This window comes from Scatophagus argus, chromosome 8 (genome assembly GCF_020382885.2).
Source record: "Scatophagus argus isolate fScaArg1 chromosome 8, fScaArg1.pri, whole genome shotgun sequence".
Lineage (NCBI taxonomy): Eukaryota > Metazoa > Chordata > Actinopteri > Scatophagidae > Scatophagus > Scatophagus argus.
Window position 1 is genome coordinate 16,464,004 of NC_058500.1, and position 17,820 is coordinate 16,481,823.

The 17,820-nt window shown below is 37.2% G+C and overlaps 2 protein-coding genes across 2 annotated transcripts; both read left to right on the forward strand.

Annotated features, from left to right (window-relative positions):
• The first annotated feature begins 1,469 nt into the window (after positions 1-1,469).
• LOC124063792 (taste receptor type 1 member 1-like) lies at positions 1,470-5,439 on the forward strand. The gene is given in 7 exon segments (XM_046397810.1): positions 1,470-1,692; positions 1,992-2,289; positions 2,385-3,110; positions 3,418-3,624; positions 3,822-3,942; positions 4,787-5,164; positions 5,167-5,439. Coding segments are annotated over 7 exon segments (2,043 nt in total). The 5' UTR covers positions 1,470-1,510; the 3' UTR covers positions 5,298-5,439.
• A 4,516-nt stretch (positions 5,440-9,955) lies between these two features.
• LOC124063790 (taste receptor type 1 member 1-like) lies at positions 9,956-14,153 on the forward strand. The gene is made up of 6 exons (XM_046397803.1): positions 9,956-10,137; positions 10,424-10,721; positions 10,866-11,591; positions 12,022-12,228; positions 12,603-12,723; positions 13,180-14,153. The coding sequence occupies exons 1-6, from the start codon at positions 9,956-9,958 to the stop codon at positions 14,106-14,108; spliced, it is 2,463 nt and encodes an 820-aa protein (XP_046253759.1). The 3' UTR covers positions 14,109-14,153.
• The last annotated feature ends 3,667 nt before the right edge of the window (positions 14,154-17,820 follow it).

Genomic DNA, 17,820 nt, shown 5'->3' on the forward strand with positions numbered 1-17,820 from the left:
ATGAGACACAAACAAAGAAAAGAGCACTGCATTTAGAAAGGCAAACTTAAACTTAATGTACAGGGAAACACGTCACAGGGTCTGCCACACTATTGATTAGCAATGCATCTTGCCCAAGTAAAATGCAAACATTGTAAAGAAATTTACCCTCCTCGTGTGGCTTTCATGAAACTCTATACTGTTTATCAACCACAACATCACCCTATAACCTATCTCTCCAGGAGGTCTGGACCAAAAGCTTTTTCCTGTCTGTCAGGTGTTTATGCAAACTCTGTGTATTCCTGTGTGCTAAAAGCAGGAAGATAGAACAGTGGTTCTGCATCAGTCACCACACAGATGACATTTGCCTGGTGTTATTTTAAGATAATCTTTGGTTCCTCTTTACATATGGTTCATCTTTGCACTGTCAAAGACATGATCATGTCGTTTTCAAAAACTGTGAGATAACTGTAATGGTACCAAACAGTTTATTCATCAATTGTTGTAAGATTTATGGTGTGTCCACGCAAAAAGCAACTTAAATTTTCACTTGTCTAGATTGCATACAAAGTTAATGTAATGATCTATTGGGAAGTGAATGTGCATCTTTCATGCTGGGTGACGCGAATGACAGCACAATGCAAATTATGCAAGATTCACTTTATCCACACTATTCACATGAAATGAGAATGTTTAACATTAGGAGAAATTGCGCTTCGCATTCTGTCTGAATATGCCATTAATGTGTCAACTCAATTTGAAAAATCAAAATATATTAAGTTTAGCCAACATCCTCCTGTTTCTACTGACAAAAGTCATTAAACACACAGTATGTAATTTCTGCCACCAAAAGACGCAGTTTGATGACAGCAAAGGTGTGAGGGATTGTGGGAGTTCTTGTTTTCATCAGAGAACAACCACCATTGCCAGTGAAAATCTCTCTGACATGATTAAGGCTGAAATGCCTATGGACAAGGTAATGTTTTAAAGTGGAATTTTTGTTACTTTTAGTCACCTTGGCCAACTCCCTTCCTCACTCTCTGGCTCTCTCTTGGAAGTCCTGGCAACAAGCAGCCGAATGAAGCACACCCTTACCTTAAATTAAAATATGGATTTCTCTGGGTTTAAATGTTGGATAAATATTGGAATCTAAATGCCGAACTCAACTTGTTTTGAAAGTGTCTCTTGTGCTTGTTAAACATATTTCTAACTTTAATACTTGTCATACATAAGTTTAAAACTTGGGTTGGTTATTTGAGGAAGAAGGAATGTGTAATTTCCAGGATTACCAGGTTTGTAATAAATAAATTTGAAATAAAATAAACTTGTTTGCTCACAACACCGATAATACTGTAGAAACAGTTTAGATGTTTTTTGCATACTCATTTGTGTATTCTCCTCCAGCCAGCTCTCCCTCTATGCACTTCCAAATTCATGGAAATGATCACTGGAGCTCAGTCATCAATTGTGTCTCTTAGACTCAGAGGTGACTTAAAAGTTCATATGAGACTGATAAACAATAACTACAGCAATGAAACACCGTCTTGCTTCTCTTTGTTTCCTGGGATGTCTTCTACAAGCCCTGGCTCCATACACTGTCCCAGCATCAGAGTTTCAGCTGGAAGGAGATTATTTGATAGGTGGACTTTTTGATATTCATCATGTTAGTGCAAATGTTTCTCACGACAGGCCAGAAGCCATCAAGTGCTCCAGGTGAGTCTTACAATTAATCCTATGGAGACCTTCTAAAGATTTAACTAATGAAGGGTACCACATTATAACATCAAGTTTTGCTTCAAATTTCATTCAGTGGATGCTGAATGTTGCTCATGCATAGCTTTCCCCAAACCAATTTAATTAATTGCCCTATTATCAAACTTGAAGAGTAATTTGAAGAAGATAAATTATCAGCTTCAGTCCTTTTTCCATGAAATCCTTCTGAATATCTACAGCCTTCACAAACAGTAATACTTTGACGATTAAACTAATTCTTACACCATATCTGTCCACAGTAAACCCTTCATTTTGTCAAGTTATCGGAGGTTTCAGCTGATGAGATTCTCTGTAGAGGAAATCAATAACTCTACCAACCTACTGCCAAATGTGTCTCTCGGCTATGAAATATTTGACCACTGCTCAGATACACAGAGTTTTCCTGGAATTTTGAAATTCATCTCAGTCGACGGCTTGATCCAACCTTGGGATGAACCACAAAAGAATCTGTCCAAAGTGATAGCAGTGGTCGGCACTTACACGAGCACTGCGACACGAACTGTAGCCCCACTGCTCATGATGAATCTTATTCCCATGGTAACTATTGTTATAAAGTTAGATATATAAAAGCTTTTCAATTTGAGAATTTATTGTCACTGAAAGCATTAATTTCTCTATGACTATTTTAACAGGTCAGTTATGGAGCTGCTAGTTCTGTCTTTTCAAGAAAACAAAATTTTCCCTCTTTCCTACGAACAGTCCATCCCAATAAAGATGTCATAGAAGTGATTGTTAACATTGTGCAGCACTTCAACTGGCGCTGGGTCGCTTTCCTTAACATCGATGATGATTATGGCAATGATGGACTGACTTTGTTCATAAAGGGGATTAAAGACACTGAGATCTGCCTGGCATACACCAAAAGCCTCAATTATTATACAGATTATTCAGCAGTATTTAACCAGATCAAGGCACAGAGGATACGTATCATTATTGTTTTTGCTCCTGAATGGACTGCTGAAGCTCTCATTAAGTCGGCAATACAATTAAATATCACTAACAAGGTGTGGATAGCAGGAGATGCATGGTCCTTAAACAAGAGGCTCCCGAAGGAGAAAGGAATCAAAAGTATTGGAACCGTACTTGGGGTTGCTGAGCAAGTTGCGACAATACCTGGTTTCACTGATTTTATCTATTCTGCCAAAAGCCAGAGTCATGGTGAAAATGCAGAACAACAGAAGTTTTGTAACCAGGCTTGCAACTGCAGTAGCCTGAGTGCAGAAGATGTCATTGCTGCAGACCCATCTTTCTCATTTCCAGTTTATTCTGCTGTATATGCCATAGCTTATGCCTTACACAACACCCTGAAATGTGGAACTGGCAGATGTAACAGCAACATTACAGTTCACCCACATGTGGTAAGTATACAACAAATTATTATTAGAAATTATTTAATTGATTCTCACAATCTCATTCTTTGCTATTTGTGTCTGCGGCAAGTTTATCTTACATATAAGCCTTTTTGCCTATTTGAAACATTGCTGTATCAAATGTAATTTAACTGGAGCTACCAGCACAGTGTGCAAATGTTTTATCTCTACTCTTATGACCTTGTAAATTCTACTTTGGTATCAAAATCTCTATTTAATCAACCTATTTAATCAACACTTGATATTTTCATTGTAAACACACGGAAATAATTTGAACTTTGTGTACCCACATCAGGTTCTAGCAGAGCTGAAGAAGTCCAACTTTACACTTTTAAACCGGACTATTCAGTTTGATGAGAACGGTGACCCCAAGTACGGATCATACGCTATAGTTTTCTGGAACCACAGTGGTGATGCAGAGGAGGTGGGCTTTAATAATTTTCGCCCATCTTTCCATTTCTTCATCAACAACAGCAAAATTCAGTGGTACACAAATGACACAGTGAGTTGTTTTTTTCATACCAAGAGTTCATATACAAAAGTTACAAAAGTTTAAAAAGGTACAAAAGTTGCATAGGCCTAATTGCTGTTACTTTTCTATTACTTGCATCTACAGCATAATCTTCCACTTACTTTTACTATTCTGATAAATTAATACTTAACAATAATAATAATATAATTAATAATTGCCTTGTGCAGGTACCTACTTCACTATGTTCTGAAGAATGCTCCGCAGGATATAAAAAGAAGCAAGATGGAATCCACAAATGTTGCTTCACTTGTGAAATCTGTCCAAATGGAACTTATGTCAACAACACAGGTAAATTGTTATACCTGAGAGGCCTTGATGAGAGCTGCTCATTAATTTTCTCAGCATTTATTATGACTAAGAGGGTTTAACAGTCATTTCATGTTGACTGGACACAGCTATACATTTTTACTGTGAATACTGCATATGTCAATTACAGTGCGAATCCATACATGTTATTCCAGGATTTTATGCACACAGAAGTTTACTGACAGTTTAAACAAGGCTCAACAAGGGAGACAGAGAGGCAGACAACAGAACTGGTTAACTGAGTTATAGAGTGAATGGAGGGAGGGAGAGAAATGAACCATTAATATTAGTGAAATTAAAACAACATTATTATATTCTAAAGCACAAAAGCAATCTTGTGGGAAGGCGCTAGATTGCCGGGTCCTGTGTGAATTCAGCCAAAGTGCACATTTTATCCTGTCCACTGTGTGTGGATGGCTCAAGTGTCTGTGCTTGTAATTAAACCATGCATCCAGCCATGTTCAAATAGACTCATACCTGCTGTGCACAAAAGGCAATGTCATCATCAGAAACTTGTGAAGTCACATGATGCTAAAACATACATATTTGGATATTTGAATCTGAATACATAAGGAACACCAGTGGAAAAAAGCCAAAGCAACTGAGATGATCTAGAGCAAGTTGTTCATCTTGTTACGGTTACCTCAAGGGTATACCACTCTGAAGTACAAATCAAGTCTGACAAAAAGTTTATCTTAGGAGAACGTACACAGATTACACAGATTGAACATCTAATACTGCTTCCTAACCTGATCTGTATTTTCCCATACAGCATTTTTCTAAAGTTAACTTTATTGACAATTGGTCCTGCTTTTATGTAAAACAGAGGATCCCTACAAGTGCATCAACTGTAAGAAAACAGAGTGGTCTGCAGTAGGAAGTACATCATGTAAACTACGGGTGGTGGAGTACATCCCATTCACAGACAGCGGAGCTATACTGATCATGGTTGGGGCCTGGGCTTTGGTGGGACTCACACTAACCACATCTGTTCTCTTTGCCATCAACTACAACACACCTGTTGTCAGATCTGCTGGGGGACCAATGTGCTTCCTAATTTTAGGCTGCCTCAGTCTGAGTAGTCTGAGTGTGTTCTTTTACTTTGACAAGCCAACAGTTTCCTTTTGTATCTTAAGGTTCTTGCCATTTGTTTTGTTCTACACTGTGTGTCTCACATGTTTTGTTGTTCGCTCTTTTCAAATTGTTTGCATTTTCAAAATAGCTGCCAAGTTCCCCGGGCTCCACAGTTGGTGGTTGAAATATCACGGCCAGTGGCTGGTCATCACTGTTGCATTTGTTACTCAGGCACTATTACTTGTTATTGGTTATTCTTATGACCCACCCAAGCCCTACAATGGAACAGTTTGGTACCCAGACAAAATCATACTTGGTTGTGACATTAATCTTAAATCAAACTTGACTTCTGTGGTTTTTCTTGTGTCTTTGTGTTCCCTTTGCTTCATTTTCTCCTACATGGGAAAAGACCTCCCAAAAAATTACAATGAAGCCAAAGCAATCACCTTCTGTCTGCTCCTGCTGATCCTCACCTGGACCATGTTTTCCACCGTGTACTTGCTTTACCATGGAAAATACATCCAAACTCTTAACGCTCTGGCAATACTCTGCAGTCTCTACTCCTTTCTGTTATTTTATTTCCTCCCAAAATGTTACATCATTATTTTTCAATCATATAAAAACACACAGCAGTACTTCCAAGGTCTCATTCAGAATTATACCAAAACAATTAGCCAGTAGCTGTTACAGTATACAGTATATATAGTATAAGGAAGAACTGATGTGCTTTAGGTTTTCAGAATATTTTCAATGAGAGGATAATAATTTGGCTTTTTAGAGTAGACGCTCAAAAAAGTGCACAGTACTGTAATTTTTGTCTTTTTTTGTTGTAACCTAATCATGTTAAAACACTTTTTATTGGTTATTAGCTTGTTTTACTTAAGGATGCATTAATAAGCTTGATATTGCTATAAGAATATACTGTGATATACTGTGATTAACATTACTAAAAAGGACAGCTACAGCTACAGCCCTGCTTGTGGCTCTGTGATACTTACAGTATCTGGTCAGCAGTGCTTTGAACTCAATTCTAACATCAGTATGTTAAATTGCCCACAATTACAATGCTTACATGCTGATGGTAAGCAGGTATAATGTTTACTTTGCCACCATCTTGGTTCAGCCTGTTATCATGCTAATATCTGCTAAAAGGCACCAAGGCTGATAGGAATGTCATTAGAGCAACTGAGTCATGCACCAAGAAATTTTGACCAGTGTTAGCATTACATAGAAAGTTGTAAGGAAAATGAAAGTAATTAAAATTCTTTCTGAGGTGAACATTGATATACAGTGTAATCAGTAGTTGAGACATTTTGCTCTAAACCACAACTGTGAATGCTTAGTCTCTGGGGTACATCCTGTGGGAACAATGAACACCTGTACAAAATATTATGCTAATCCATCTAGAAGATGTTGAGATATTTTACTGGCTCTAGTATAAGTAGTGTAGAAAAGTGCCTCCCTTTAAGTTAAATACTACTGATATCACCTTTTGTATAATCATAAAAATCAAAAACTAACAATAAGTTTAGTAGTTTATAATACTATACTATACTTCATAAATAGTAATTTTTAAGAAAGGCAACATTTTCTAATGTTAATGTCACTGTTACCATGTAACATGCTAACTTCAGAATTTCAATGGAAAACAGCCCTGTACATACGTATAACCTCTCAGAGCTGCTAGCATTAGGACTCTCTGTGTACAGGCTTCTTTAAAGAGAAGGTGGATATTATATAGCATATTTTAACATGGTAATTTATGAAGTTATGACCCTCTAGAGTATCATCATCCATACTATGGGGAGGAAAAACAGTATCTCCATTCATTTACTTCAAATCATAACAGGTCACAAATGTATTTGTATATGAGAAAGTACCTCTGCACTTATAACTACATCAAAGAGAAAGTGGCGCACGTAGATTTAAAACTTCTACAACAGTTAAATTCAGTGTACACTATGCTTTAAACATACACTTTAAAATCTTAATAGGGCTTATGTTATTAGATGGCCTCTGGACATTTAGTCATAATCCACATGGTTTATTCTGTTAAGCCCAGTACTAATTTATATATACATCATATACAAGGACGAGTGATTCAATAAAGACATAAAATGGAATGTGTGTGATTTCTTTTCTGTTGAACAATTTTTTGAGTGTGCCATAACAGTATGTCACCACATGAAAAAAAAGCAACATTGGTCAAAGTCATGCTTCTTGTAAAATATGCCTGCATGGTTTTAGATGTTTTCTTTTACATATACATACATACATTTTTTAAACATATTTTTGAATCTGTACTTATATTCCCTTTTGTGTTTTCATTTACATAATGCAGGCCTGTTAACAGTATTTCAACCATGTATCTCATTCTGATCACCTAGTTGTAGCCACTTGACATACTAATTAACCCAGTCCTTTTTGTTCTCTGGCCCTTTGCAACCATGTCTGTAGCCTGCGTGGATATCACTCTGGTCTCTCTGTGCACTGCCTGTTTGTGTACCTTACAGATACAGACAGTGCAGCTCCCCATCTGAATTCACCCCATTATAATTGAGTTTTATTTCATTTATATCACTATATCTGAATTGTATTTCACAATTAGTTAACAAGGCAATTAAACTTGTCTTAGTTTAATAAAAGAGAGAAACTTGAATTCAGAGGGTGGGTTTTGGTTGTATTTTTTGTTTAGTTAGGCTTACTTATTAGACTGACGATAAGAAAGCTTGTGAAACTTGGCCATCTTGCTGCTTGTATATATTTCCCATCTGAAACAACGGTGGGCTATTGGACTACCGCCTCTGTCTCCGCAAGACAAAACATAAACATGTTCGACATGGGGAAAGTCCTTCTCTGTTCCAGCATGACTGTGCCCCAGTGCACAAACTAAGGTTCATAAAGACATGGTTGGATGAGTTTGATGGGGAGTCCTGACCTCAATCCCATTGAACACATTTGTGAAAAGCTGGAACGCAGAGTGCGAATCAGTGCCTGACCTCACAAATGCTCTACTGCATAAATAGGCAAAAAATTGCACAAAAACAAAAAGAAGGAAAGCCTTCCCGGAAGAGTGGGAAATGTCATTAAAGTGACTGCTGGTGTAATGTTCAGGTGTCCCAATACTTTTTCAAACATGGTAACATCGACAATGTTGCTTCTCCATATTCTGTTGACAATGTTTGTTTCAATTTTGATAATTTCAAACAAAAATTCTGAACAGATCGTACAAATTACACCTTTAACATGCAAAATGCCACACTACAGGTTAAACTACTAATGAATGAGGGATCTCTTAGAAGCACAGTGCAAACCTTTCACAGCAATGACATTCTGTCCTTTCATCCAAAGGTTACTGGATTCAAACTTTTGTATGAATCCAGCTCATGGTGTGGGTATTACTTTCATCCGCAGTGTTTGCAAATCATCTCCTTCCAAATGGACTGTGTGGTCAAAGGACAAGTCATGCAGAGCACATTTGTAAGAGGATGTTGCATTTTAGCATAGCACACCAAAGAAGCATAGTAAAAACCTGGTTGAATTAATTAATTAATTTGTGTGTATTTGTTTATGACCCAATCTAATCTTGCACGTCATTTGTACTTTATTTTTACTTCTTCCCTGTCATCCATAGATCATCTCTATAGCAAATACAATGCTATAGTATACATTGATACAATTTTAAAACATTTTATTAGACATTTGAAACTTTCACTCTGACAACCATGAGTTATTGTTTCAGAGCTTTACTTGTTACAAATAAAATTTGATTTGGCATTAGTTAACATATCGCTGGCATTCTCCTGGGGTATGAATAGATATATTGTGCTTTCCAGACATTTATATTCTTGTTTCACAGGTTCCCATGGATCATGTCTAGACCTCTTGCTGTATTCCTGCTTGACACCAGCGATTGTTAATACCACCTCTTATATTCTACATTGTTATTATTACTACTATTACTATTACTACTACTATCATCATTATTAATATTACTGTTTCTTTATAGTTCGAGTACTCTTTTATTATCGCTGTTGCAATGCATATCTATCTGTGCAACATCGTCCCATATGTTTTAAGTTGTTACTATGATATCATCCATGAACACCACTTGGCAGGCAGCCAAATACCAAACTCCAGAACTGGACCAGAGGTGACATCTACTGCTGCTGAAACAATAAATCCTACAGTGGACAAGATGGAGGAGATGGTAGAGGAATTAGAATTAGAATTCCTTTTCAGAGATCTTGCCAAAGCACAAGAACGATCTAATTAAAAGGTTTCATTTCAGCCATCAAATTGAACTGAAAACCGCATCTCAAATTGTCAGTGGGATATGATAATAATTCTTTCTAGACTGATTTCTCAACAGAACAGTTTTGATCAAGTATGATGTCAAACCGCTGAGGAAGTTCTGAAGGAACCCTGATGTACACCCAGTATAAAGCACTGAAAGATATTTTTTTCTGGCCTGCAAATAAATGAATGAATGAATGGTGACTCAGTGCATTCTTTCTATAGAGACTGTACTGTTAATTAAACAATGACATCAACTTTGTTATCTTAACACCCATTTAGTTTAAACAGTGTTCTGCAGGTACTCAAATATGGACAAAAGACCAAAATTCTACAGTACTTCTAAAATATATCATTTCACAATAAGATTTTTTTCATGGTACATAATAATATATTGCTAAACTAACCACGAAGAATGAGTGCAGCTTAGATGTTTTTTGCATACTGATTTGTTTGTTCTCCCCAACCATTTACAAATATGTATTTGATCTTTTGAAGTCATGCATTCCAGTGAACATGAAAATGAAAACTGGGGCTCTGCTGTTTCACGCTCTGCATTGCTTATTAAAGGTACAGGCTAATCCAATTAAAATTCTCATCAGACTGGGAAATGGTTAGTACAACAATGACATATTTCCTTGCTTTTCTTTGTCAGCTGGGATGTTTTCTACATGCCTTGGCTGAATACACTGTCCCAGCCTCTGAGTTTCAGCTGGAAGGAGATTATATGATAGGTGGACTTTTTGATATTCATCATGTCAATTCCCCTGTTTATCATGACAGACCAGAAGCCATCGAGTGCTCCAGGTAAGTTTCATAATTAATTTCAATAAATACCTACTTAAGTCTTACATTTTTAAACACTTCAGAATTTTATCTAAATGCAAAGTACCGACTGCTCAGTAGCACACTGAAGATTATTTTGATCCACTTGATTGCTGATTTTTCAAGTCCCTGTTCAACTTCAAATAACTCCAGTGCTTGCTGAATGAAATCCCCATTTCTAACATCCATATCTGTGTAAAGCTCTGAATGTTGATACTGTTGATGGAAATGTAATCCTATTCTCCTACTGTTCTTTGTCTGTTCACAGTCAAATCTTCATTCCATCAAGTTATCGAAGGTTTCAGTTAATGAGATTCTCTGTCGAGGAAATCAATAACTCTACCAAACTATTGCCAAATGTGTCTCTCGGCTATGAAATATTTGATCACTGCTCAAATACAGATATTTTTCCAGGAATTTTGAAACTCATCTCAACTGATGGCTTGATCCAACTTTGGGATGAACCACACAAGAATTTGTCCAAAATGATAGCAGTGGTCGGCTCTTTTTCAAGCACTGACTCACTGACTGTAGCCCCACTGTTCATGATGGATCTCATTCCTATGGTAAGTTTGCCAGTTGTGTGGGTTTTAAACACCATACTGAATATAAGTACTGACATTTTTAAACTTTTTAAAATTGATCTTTTAAATTGACATTTGAGTTTTGATGTTTTGATGATGACTTTCCCTCTATTACTCAATTATCAGGTCAGTTATGGATCTGCTGCCTCTGCCTTTACAGAGAAAGTGAGATTTCCTTCTTTCCTACGAACAGTCCATTCCAATAAAGACATCATAGAAGTGATTGTTCAGATCATACTGCACTTTAACTGGCGCTGGGTCGCTTTCCTTAACAGTGATAATGATTTTGGCAAAGATGGCCTGGATCTGTTCATAAAGAGGATTCAGGATACTGAGATCTGCCTTGCGTACTCGAAAGACGTCAACATCAACACAGATTGTTTCCAGATGTTCAAACAGATCGAGACCCAGAACATACATGTCATTATTGTTTTCACTCCAAAAATGACTGCTGAAGCTGTTATCGACTCGGCAATACAACTAAATGTCTCAGACAAGGTGTGGATAGCAGGGGACACCTGGTCCTTAAACAAGAGGCTCCCCAAGGAGAAAGGAATCAAAAACATTGGAACTGTAATTGGGGTGTCTCAACCAGGAATGACAATACCTGGTTTCACTGATTTTATCTATTCTGCCAAAAGCCAGAGGCATTGTGAAAATGCAGAACAACAGACGTTTTGTAACCAGGTTTGCAATTGCAGTAACCTGAGTGCAGAAGACATCCTTGCTATGGACCCATCTTTCTCTTTTCCAGTTTATTCTGCTGTGTACGCTATAGCTCATGCCTTACACAATGCCTTGCAATGTGGAGTGGATAAATGTAATGACAACATTACCGTGTACCCACACATGGTAAGTATACAGATAATTCAGTTAATTTAACCAACTAAACAATTCAAATGTATAATTATGACAGCAAATAAGTTGACAAGTAGTTATGTCTATGAATGTCTACTGATCTGAAAATAAGTCCATCATAACACAAAATATTGGTCTAAAGTTTGTTCTGTCATCACATAAATACTGAATATAACATATCATATTAAACTTCATACCCTCAAAGTCCAATAAAAAGTTATATTTCTTGTCAAATGATGACTTGGCATTGAAGTCTCAGACAAGACATTTCCAAAATAGAAAAATCTATTCTGTTCAAAACCACCTCTGAAAGAGAAAGAAAAATGAAGATGATTTCTATGCTCACAAATATTTTAACAATCTATTTCATTAGTATGAAAGCAAAAGAAATAATGGCCATCTGAACTTCATGTACTCATATCAGGTTCTAGCAGAGCTGAAGAAGTCCAAATTCACACTGTTAAACCAGAGTATCCAGTTTGATGAGAACGGTGACCCCAAGTTTGGATCTTATTCTATAGTTTTTTGGAACCATAATGGTGATGCAGAGGAGATTGGCTTCTATGACTCTCACCAGTCAGCAAATGTTTTCATTAACATCACCAAAATTCAGTGGTACACACAGGAAGAAGTAAGTTGTCTTTTCATTATTATATGCAGTGTAATACAGTATATCAAGTATATTGTGATTGAAAATGTTTTCCTTCCTCCTTCTTCCACAGAGATCTTTGCATGTGTACACAAATACACACTGGCTTGGTAATAGCAGTGGCAGTGGCTAATTACATTATCACACATTATCAGATGATAGTTGTTCACTGGTGAAATTTCAGGGGTTATCTAAACATATTACTCAGCGTCTAATAAGATGTTCATATTATACAAATTTTACAAATTTCAGTGGCGTAAGAAGTAGTGACTTCTCTGTTCTTTGCCTCAATCCTTCACCTCATTGTCAATGTTTCATTTATATTTTGCTTGTTTGTAAATAATTGTTTTGTACAGGTGCCTACTTCACTGTGCTCCCCAGAATGTCCTGTAGGACATGCAAAAAACCAAAAAGGAATCCATAAATGCTGCTTCAACTGTGAAATCTGTCCAAATGGAACTTATGTCAACAGCACAGGTAAATTATTATACATGAAAGGAAGAAAATAAGTAAAAGCATGGCTACCATTCATATCTCATTTTAGACGGTTTTAAAGGATTTTTACATTGTGCAGAGTTTAACAGTTTTTGTGTTAACTGGACAGAGCTGTTTATGCTTTAATGTCCAGTCTTTTGTGAATTTACGATAAATTGTGAGCTTATTCAGTAAAAGATTTAAATATATATATATATATTTTCTTCTGCATCACATGCATGATTGCATACGATGTGTTCTTCTCTTGTAAAAATGAACTAGACTGGTTATTCATCAAAGTACAACTCCCCCCAAGAGCATTCATCATATGTCAGTTTAATGAATTCATCCCTTTCTCATGTAAAACTTTAACACTGATTTCTCAGCTGTGTGATCTTTTTTTTATATATATATAACTTTAACTTTACTGACAAACTGTTTATCTCTTATGTAAAACAGAGGATCCCTACAAGTGCATCAACTGTAAGGAAACAGAGTGGTCTGCAGTAGGAAGTACATCATGTAAACTACGGGTGGTGGAGTACATCCCATTCACAGACAGCGGAGCTATACTGATCATGGTTGGGGCCTGGGCTTTGGTGGGACTCACACTAACCACGTCTGTTCTCTTTGCCATCAACTACAACACACCTGTTGTCAGATCTGCTGGGGGACCAATGTGCTTCCTAATTTTAGGCTGCCTCAGTCTGAGTAGTCTGAGTGTGTTCTTTTACTTTGACAAGCCAACAGTTTCCTTTTGTATCTTAAGGTTCTTGCCATTTGTTTTGTTCTACACTGTGTGTCTCACATGTTTTGTTGTTCGCTCTTTTCAAATTGTTTGCATTTTCAAAATAGCTGCCAAGTTCCCCGGGCTCCACAGTTGGTGGCTGAAATATCATGGCCAGTGGCTGGTCATCACTGTTGCATTTGTTACTCAGGCACTTTTACTTGTTATTGGTTATTCTTATGACCCACCCAAGCTCTACAATGAAACAGTTTGGTACCCAGACAAAATCATACTTGGTTGTGACATTAATCTTAAAGCAACCTCTACTTCTGTGGTTTTCCTTGTGTCTTTGTGTACCCTTTGCTTCATTTTCTCCTACATGGGAAAAGACCTCCCAAAAAATTACAATGAGGCCAAAACAATCACCTTCTGTCTGCTCCTGCTGATCCTCACCTGGATCATGTTTGCCACTGTATATGCACTTTACCATGGAAAGCACATCCAAACTCTTAACGCCCTGTCAATACTCTGCAGTCTCTACTTCTTTCTGTTGTGGTATTTCCTCCCAAAATGTTACATCATCATTTTTCAACCCCACAAAAACACACAGCAGTACTTCCAAGGTCTCATTCAGAATTATACCAAAACAATTAGCCAGTAGCTGCCTTCAGTTGTTGTATTTCTGACGATTGAAAAGACAATGTGGCTGAGATCTTCTGCCGATAACTCTGCTTTCAAAAGTGTATTAAACTTTTTGTGTTTTTATCCAAGCTAATGCTAATGTTTTATGTCCATGTGTATTCCAGTTTGTTCACTAATGAATCAACTAATGAATACACCATTATTAAAAAAAACAGCATTTCCCATTGCTAAACAGAACATTTTGCTGTGACTATCAGCCTTTATGCATAGGGCTTTTAATCAGTAATGGGGAAGGTTGCCTCTCTGTGATTGTAACAATTACTGTGAAAGGATAAGTCACTTTTAATGACACAGCTCAATCATGTTCATTTAAGGAATATTTCAGTATTTTGGGACAGGTATCGTAAACTTTGTTTGCTTATTGAGCTCTATACAACTCTCTCATATTTTTTTTTTTTAATATGAAGCTACAACAGTCATGTTCATACTTAATTTTATTTGAAATATATTCAGTAGTGAGCTTTCGGGGTAGTGACCTTTGGACAGAGCCATGTTAGCTGTTTCCCAATACTTCCAGTCTATATGCTAAGTTTCTCTTAATAAACAGATAGTGGTTTTATCAATCTTCTGTTGAAATTTTTCTTGATAGATGGAGTGAATAGTAAGTGTTTAGCCAATTTAGCTAAATTAGAAAGCAAATTACAGATATTGACTATTGTGGCCTTACTTGACAAGTACTGAATCATCCACAATGTTCATATGAAAAATATATTTTTTAGTGAAGAATAACAATCTGCGATATTGTACTACTTATCAGTTCATGACTACTACCAGATCAAAAATGTATTTACCCTTGAGAAACAGCCTCCCTTTTACACCCTCTAAAAAAGTAGTTTTGAGCGCCGTCACCTTAAATGCTAATAAGCCGGGAGGTGTGCCTATGCGAGTACAGCTTCCGGCTTCCAAAGGAACCGGAGAGCACAGGAGAAACATGGCTACAACAGATAACAATGTGCTGCAACTTACTAATAGTTTGTCGGGCTACTTGTTTTATCCAGAGTCGACCCTGAGCAAGAAGGGCATATGAGGAACCTCATGAGTGCTGTGTCCTGCATTCATGAGGTTCCTCAGGTGCCCTTCTTGCTCAGGGCACCTGTCTTTTTCACTTCTACATTTCTTTTGGTATTTTTGTTCGTTGGCTAGTTATACAGTCTTACTAGCTTAAAAGTCAGAAATAAAATTGTAAAAACTTAAAATCAATTGTAAAACTATGAGGCAACAATTGGGTCTGTCTGTGTGAACTGCACACAGTCAGAAGCAGAGAGGTTATACAATGTTTTATTTCTCTAATTCACTGCTCTGTTCATAATAATAACTGCTCTCTCTTTTCATTCACTCTGTCGCTCACTTGATCACCTCTGCTCTCTCTTTTTCGACCATTTGGCCATGCACGAGTGGCAAACTCGTTGAATTGTTTTTTAAACAGCAACCAAAATACTCTGCATATTATGCCGTTATTGTATGGATGAATGGTTGGAAAGAGCATGATATGACAGAGAAAGTAATGGAATTCTTGTTCATTTTCCAGACAAATGTATGTTTTATCATAACTGAGTCTTACAAAGAGAGAAAATTTGACTTAAACTTATGTATATTGTTTTGTAGTCCTAATGTGCTTTAGTGAGGATTTTGGTACTAATGCTCAGTCATGGTTAAAGTTTAAAGCTGATTCACCTGTTTTATTAAAGTCACTGTGTCTCAGTTTGTCTCACTTGATGAAGGCCTATCCCTTTCGACCAACCATAACGACAAGTTCCGCCCTCCCACCAGCAGGTTGCCTGAATTCAAATTCTGCGGAGAGTCCAATTCACCTGCTGAGCAATTGCAAATTTTCCTTTTTCAATTTACCGGTGTGGTCCAATGTTCAATTGTGCAGGGATCATTTGTAAGAGGAGGTGGCCTCTTAGCCTTAACCACAGAATTAATGTTTTTGGGTATTTGCTTGTGACATCCTGTGTGATCTTACAAATTAATCTGTACTTAATGAGATTGTTCTTACAGTATACGAGTCATTCAATTATGAAACATTACCTGCAACGGCAAGAATTGTCTTTTCAAGGTGAAGAGACATTAACGCATCAATGTGCTGGTGCAGAAAACAGTTGAACTTATTTTTCATGCATCTACTCTCCCTCTGATTGACTTACTCTGATATTCTTACCTGAACCAATTCACTCTTCATGCATAACCAACCTTGTGACAGAATGAAGGCTACATGGGTGAGTGTGTCAGCAGGGTTATGGTATGGAACGAAAATTACTCTGCTGGCGGTAAGGCCGTGGTTGCTTCCACTCCTCAGAAATCTCCTCTAGGGCTAGGACTGCCCCTAAATATGATTGATACAAGGATCCAAAGTGCAAGAGGTCTATAGTAAAGTGTCCATTAGAAAACGCTTGTGCCAGTCCACGAGACTAGACATATCTATTCTGGACAAAGGTAAGAAACTCCAGTCAAATATCATGTGTGTTTAAAAACGATTCACTGAGACCACACATGCCATTAATCACCACTGCAGTGTGCCAGTTTTTGATGAACTGGACAACCACCTATCTTTCTGCAGAATCACTCCACCTTAAATGCAATTCAGCTTGTGCTTGGGATTTATTTTGTTTGTTTTGTTTTTATTTAGTATTTAATACATCACAGCCATACTCTATGTATGTCTACATATTTTGTTTCTATTGTAAATTTTACCTTCATCACTTATTACTATACTTCTGTTTTCTTCTACTACAGTGGCTTGTAAAAGTATTCATACCCCTGGAACTTTTCCACATATTGTCATGTCACGACCACAAACATAAATAAATTTTATTGGCATTTTATTTGAAAGACCAACACAAAGTGGCACACAATTGTGAACTAGAAGGAAAATTATATACGATTTCCAAATTTATTTACAAATAAAAAACTGAAAAGTGTGGCGTGCAAAAGTATTCAGGTCCCTTTTCCCTGAGTGAAACCAATAGCCGTCTGAAGTTGCCTGATGATTGCTGAATGTTCAAATATTGACCTAATGATTAAATAGTCTACCTGTGTGCAATCTAATCTCAGTATAAATACAGCTATTCTGTGAAGGCCACAGACGTTTGTCAAGAGAATGTTGGGGAGCAAAACAGCACCATGAAGTCCAAGGAACACACCAGACAGGTCAGGGATAAAGTTGTGGAGAAGATTAAAGCAGGGTTAGGTTATAAAAAGACCACCCAAGCTTTGAACATCTCACAGAGCACTGTTCAATCCATCATCCAGAAATGAAAAGAGTATGGCACAACTACAAACCTACCAAGACATGGCTGTCCATCTAAACTTACAGGCTGAACAAGGAGAGCATTGATCAGCGATGCAGCCAAGAGGCCCACAGTAACTCTGGAGGAGCTGCAGAGACGCACAGCTCAGGTGGGGGAATCTGTCCACAGGACAACTATTAGTCGTGCACTACACAAATCTGGCCTTTTTGGAAGAGTAGCAAGAAGAAGGTCATTGTTGAAAAAAAAGTCATAAGAAGTCTTGTTTGCAGTTTGCCAGAAGCCACGTGGGGGACAAAGCAAACATGTGGAAGAAGGTGTTCTGGTCTGATGAGACCAAAATTGAAATTTTTGGCCTAAAAGCAAAACGCTATGAGTGTCAGAAAACTAACACTCACTCTGAACACACCATCCCCACTGTCA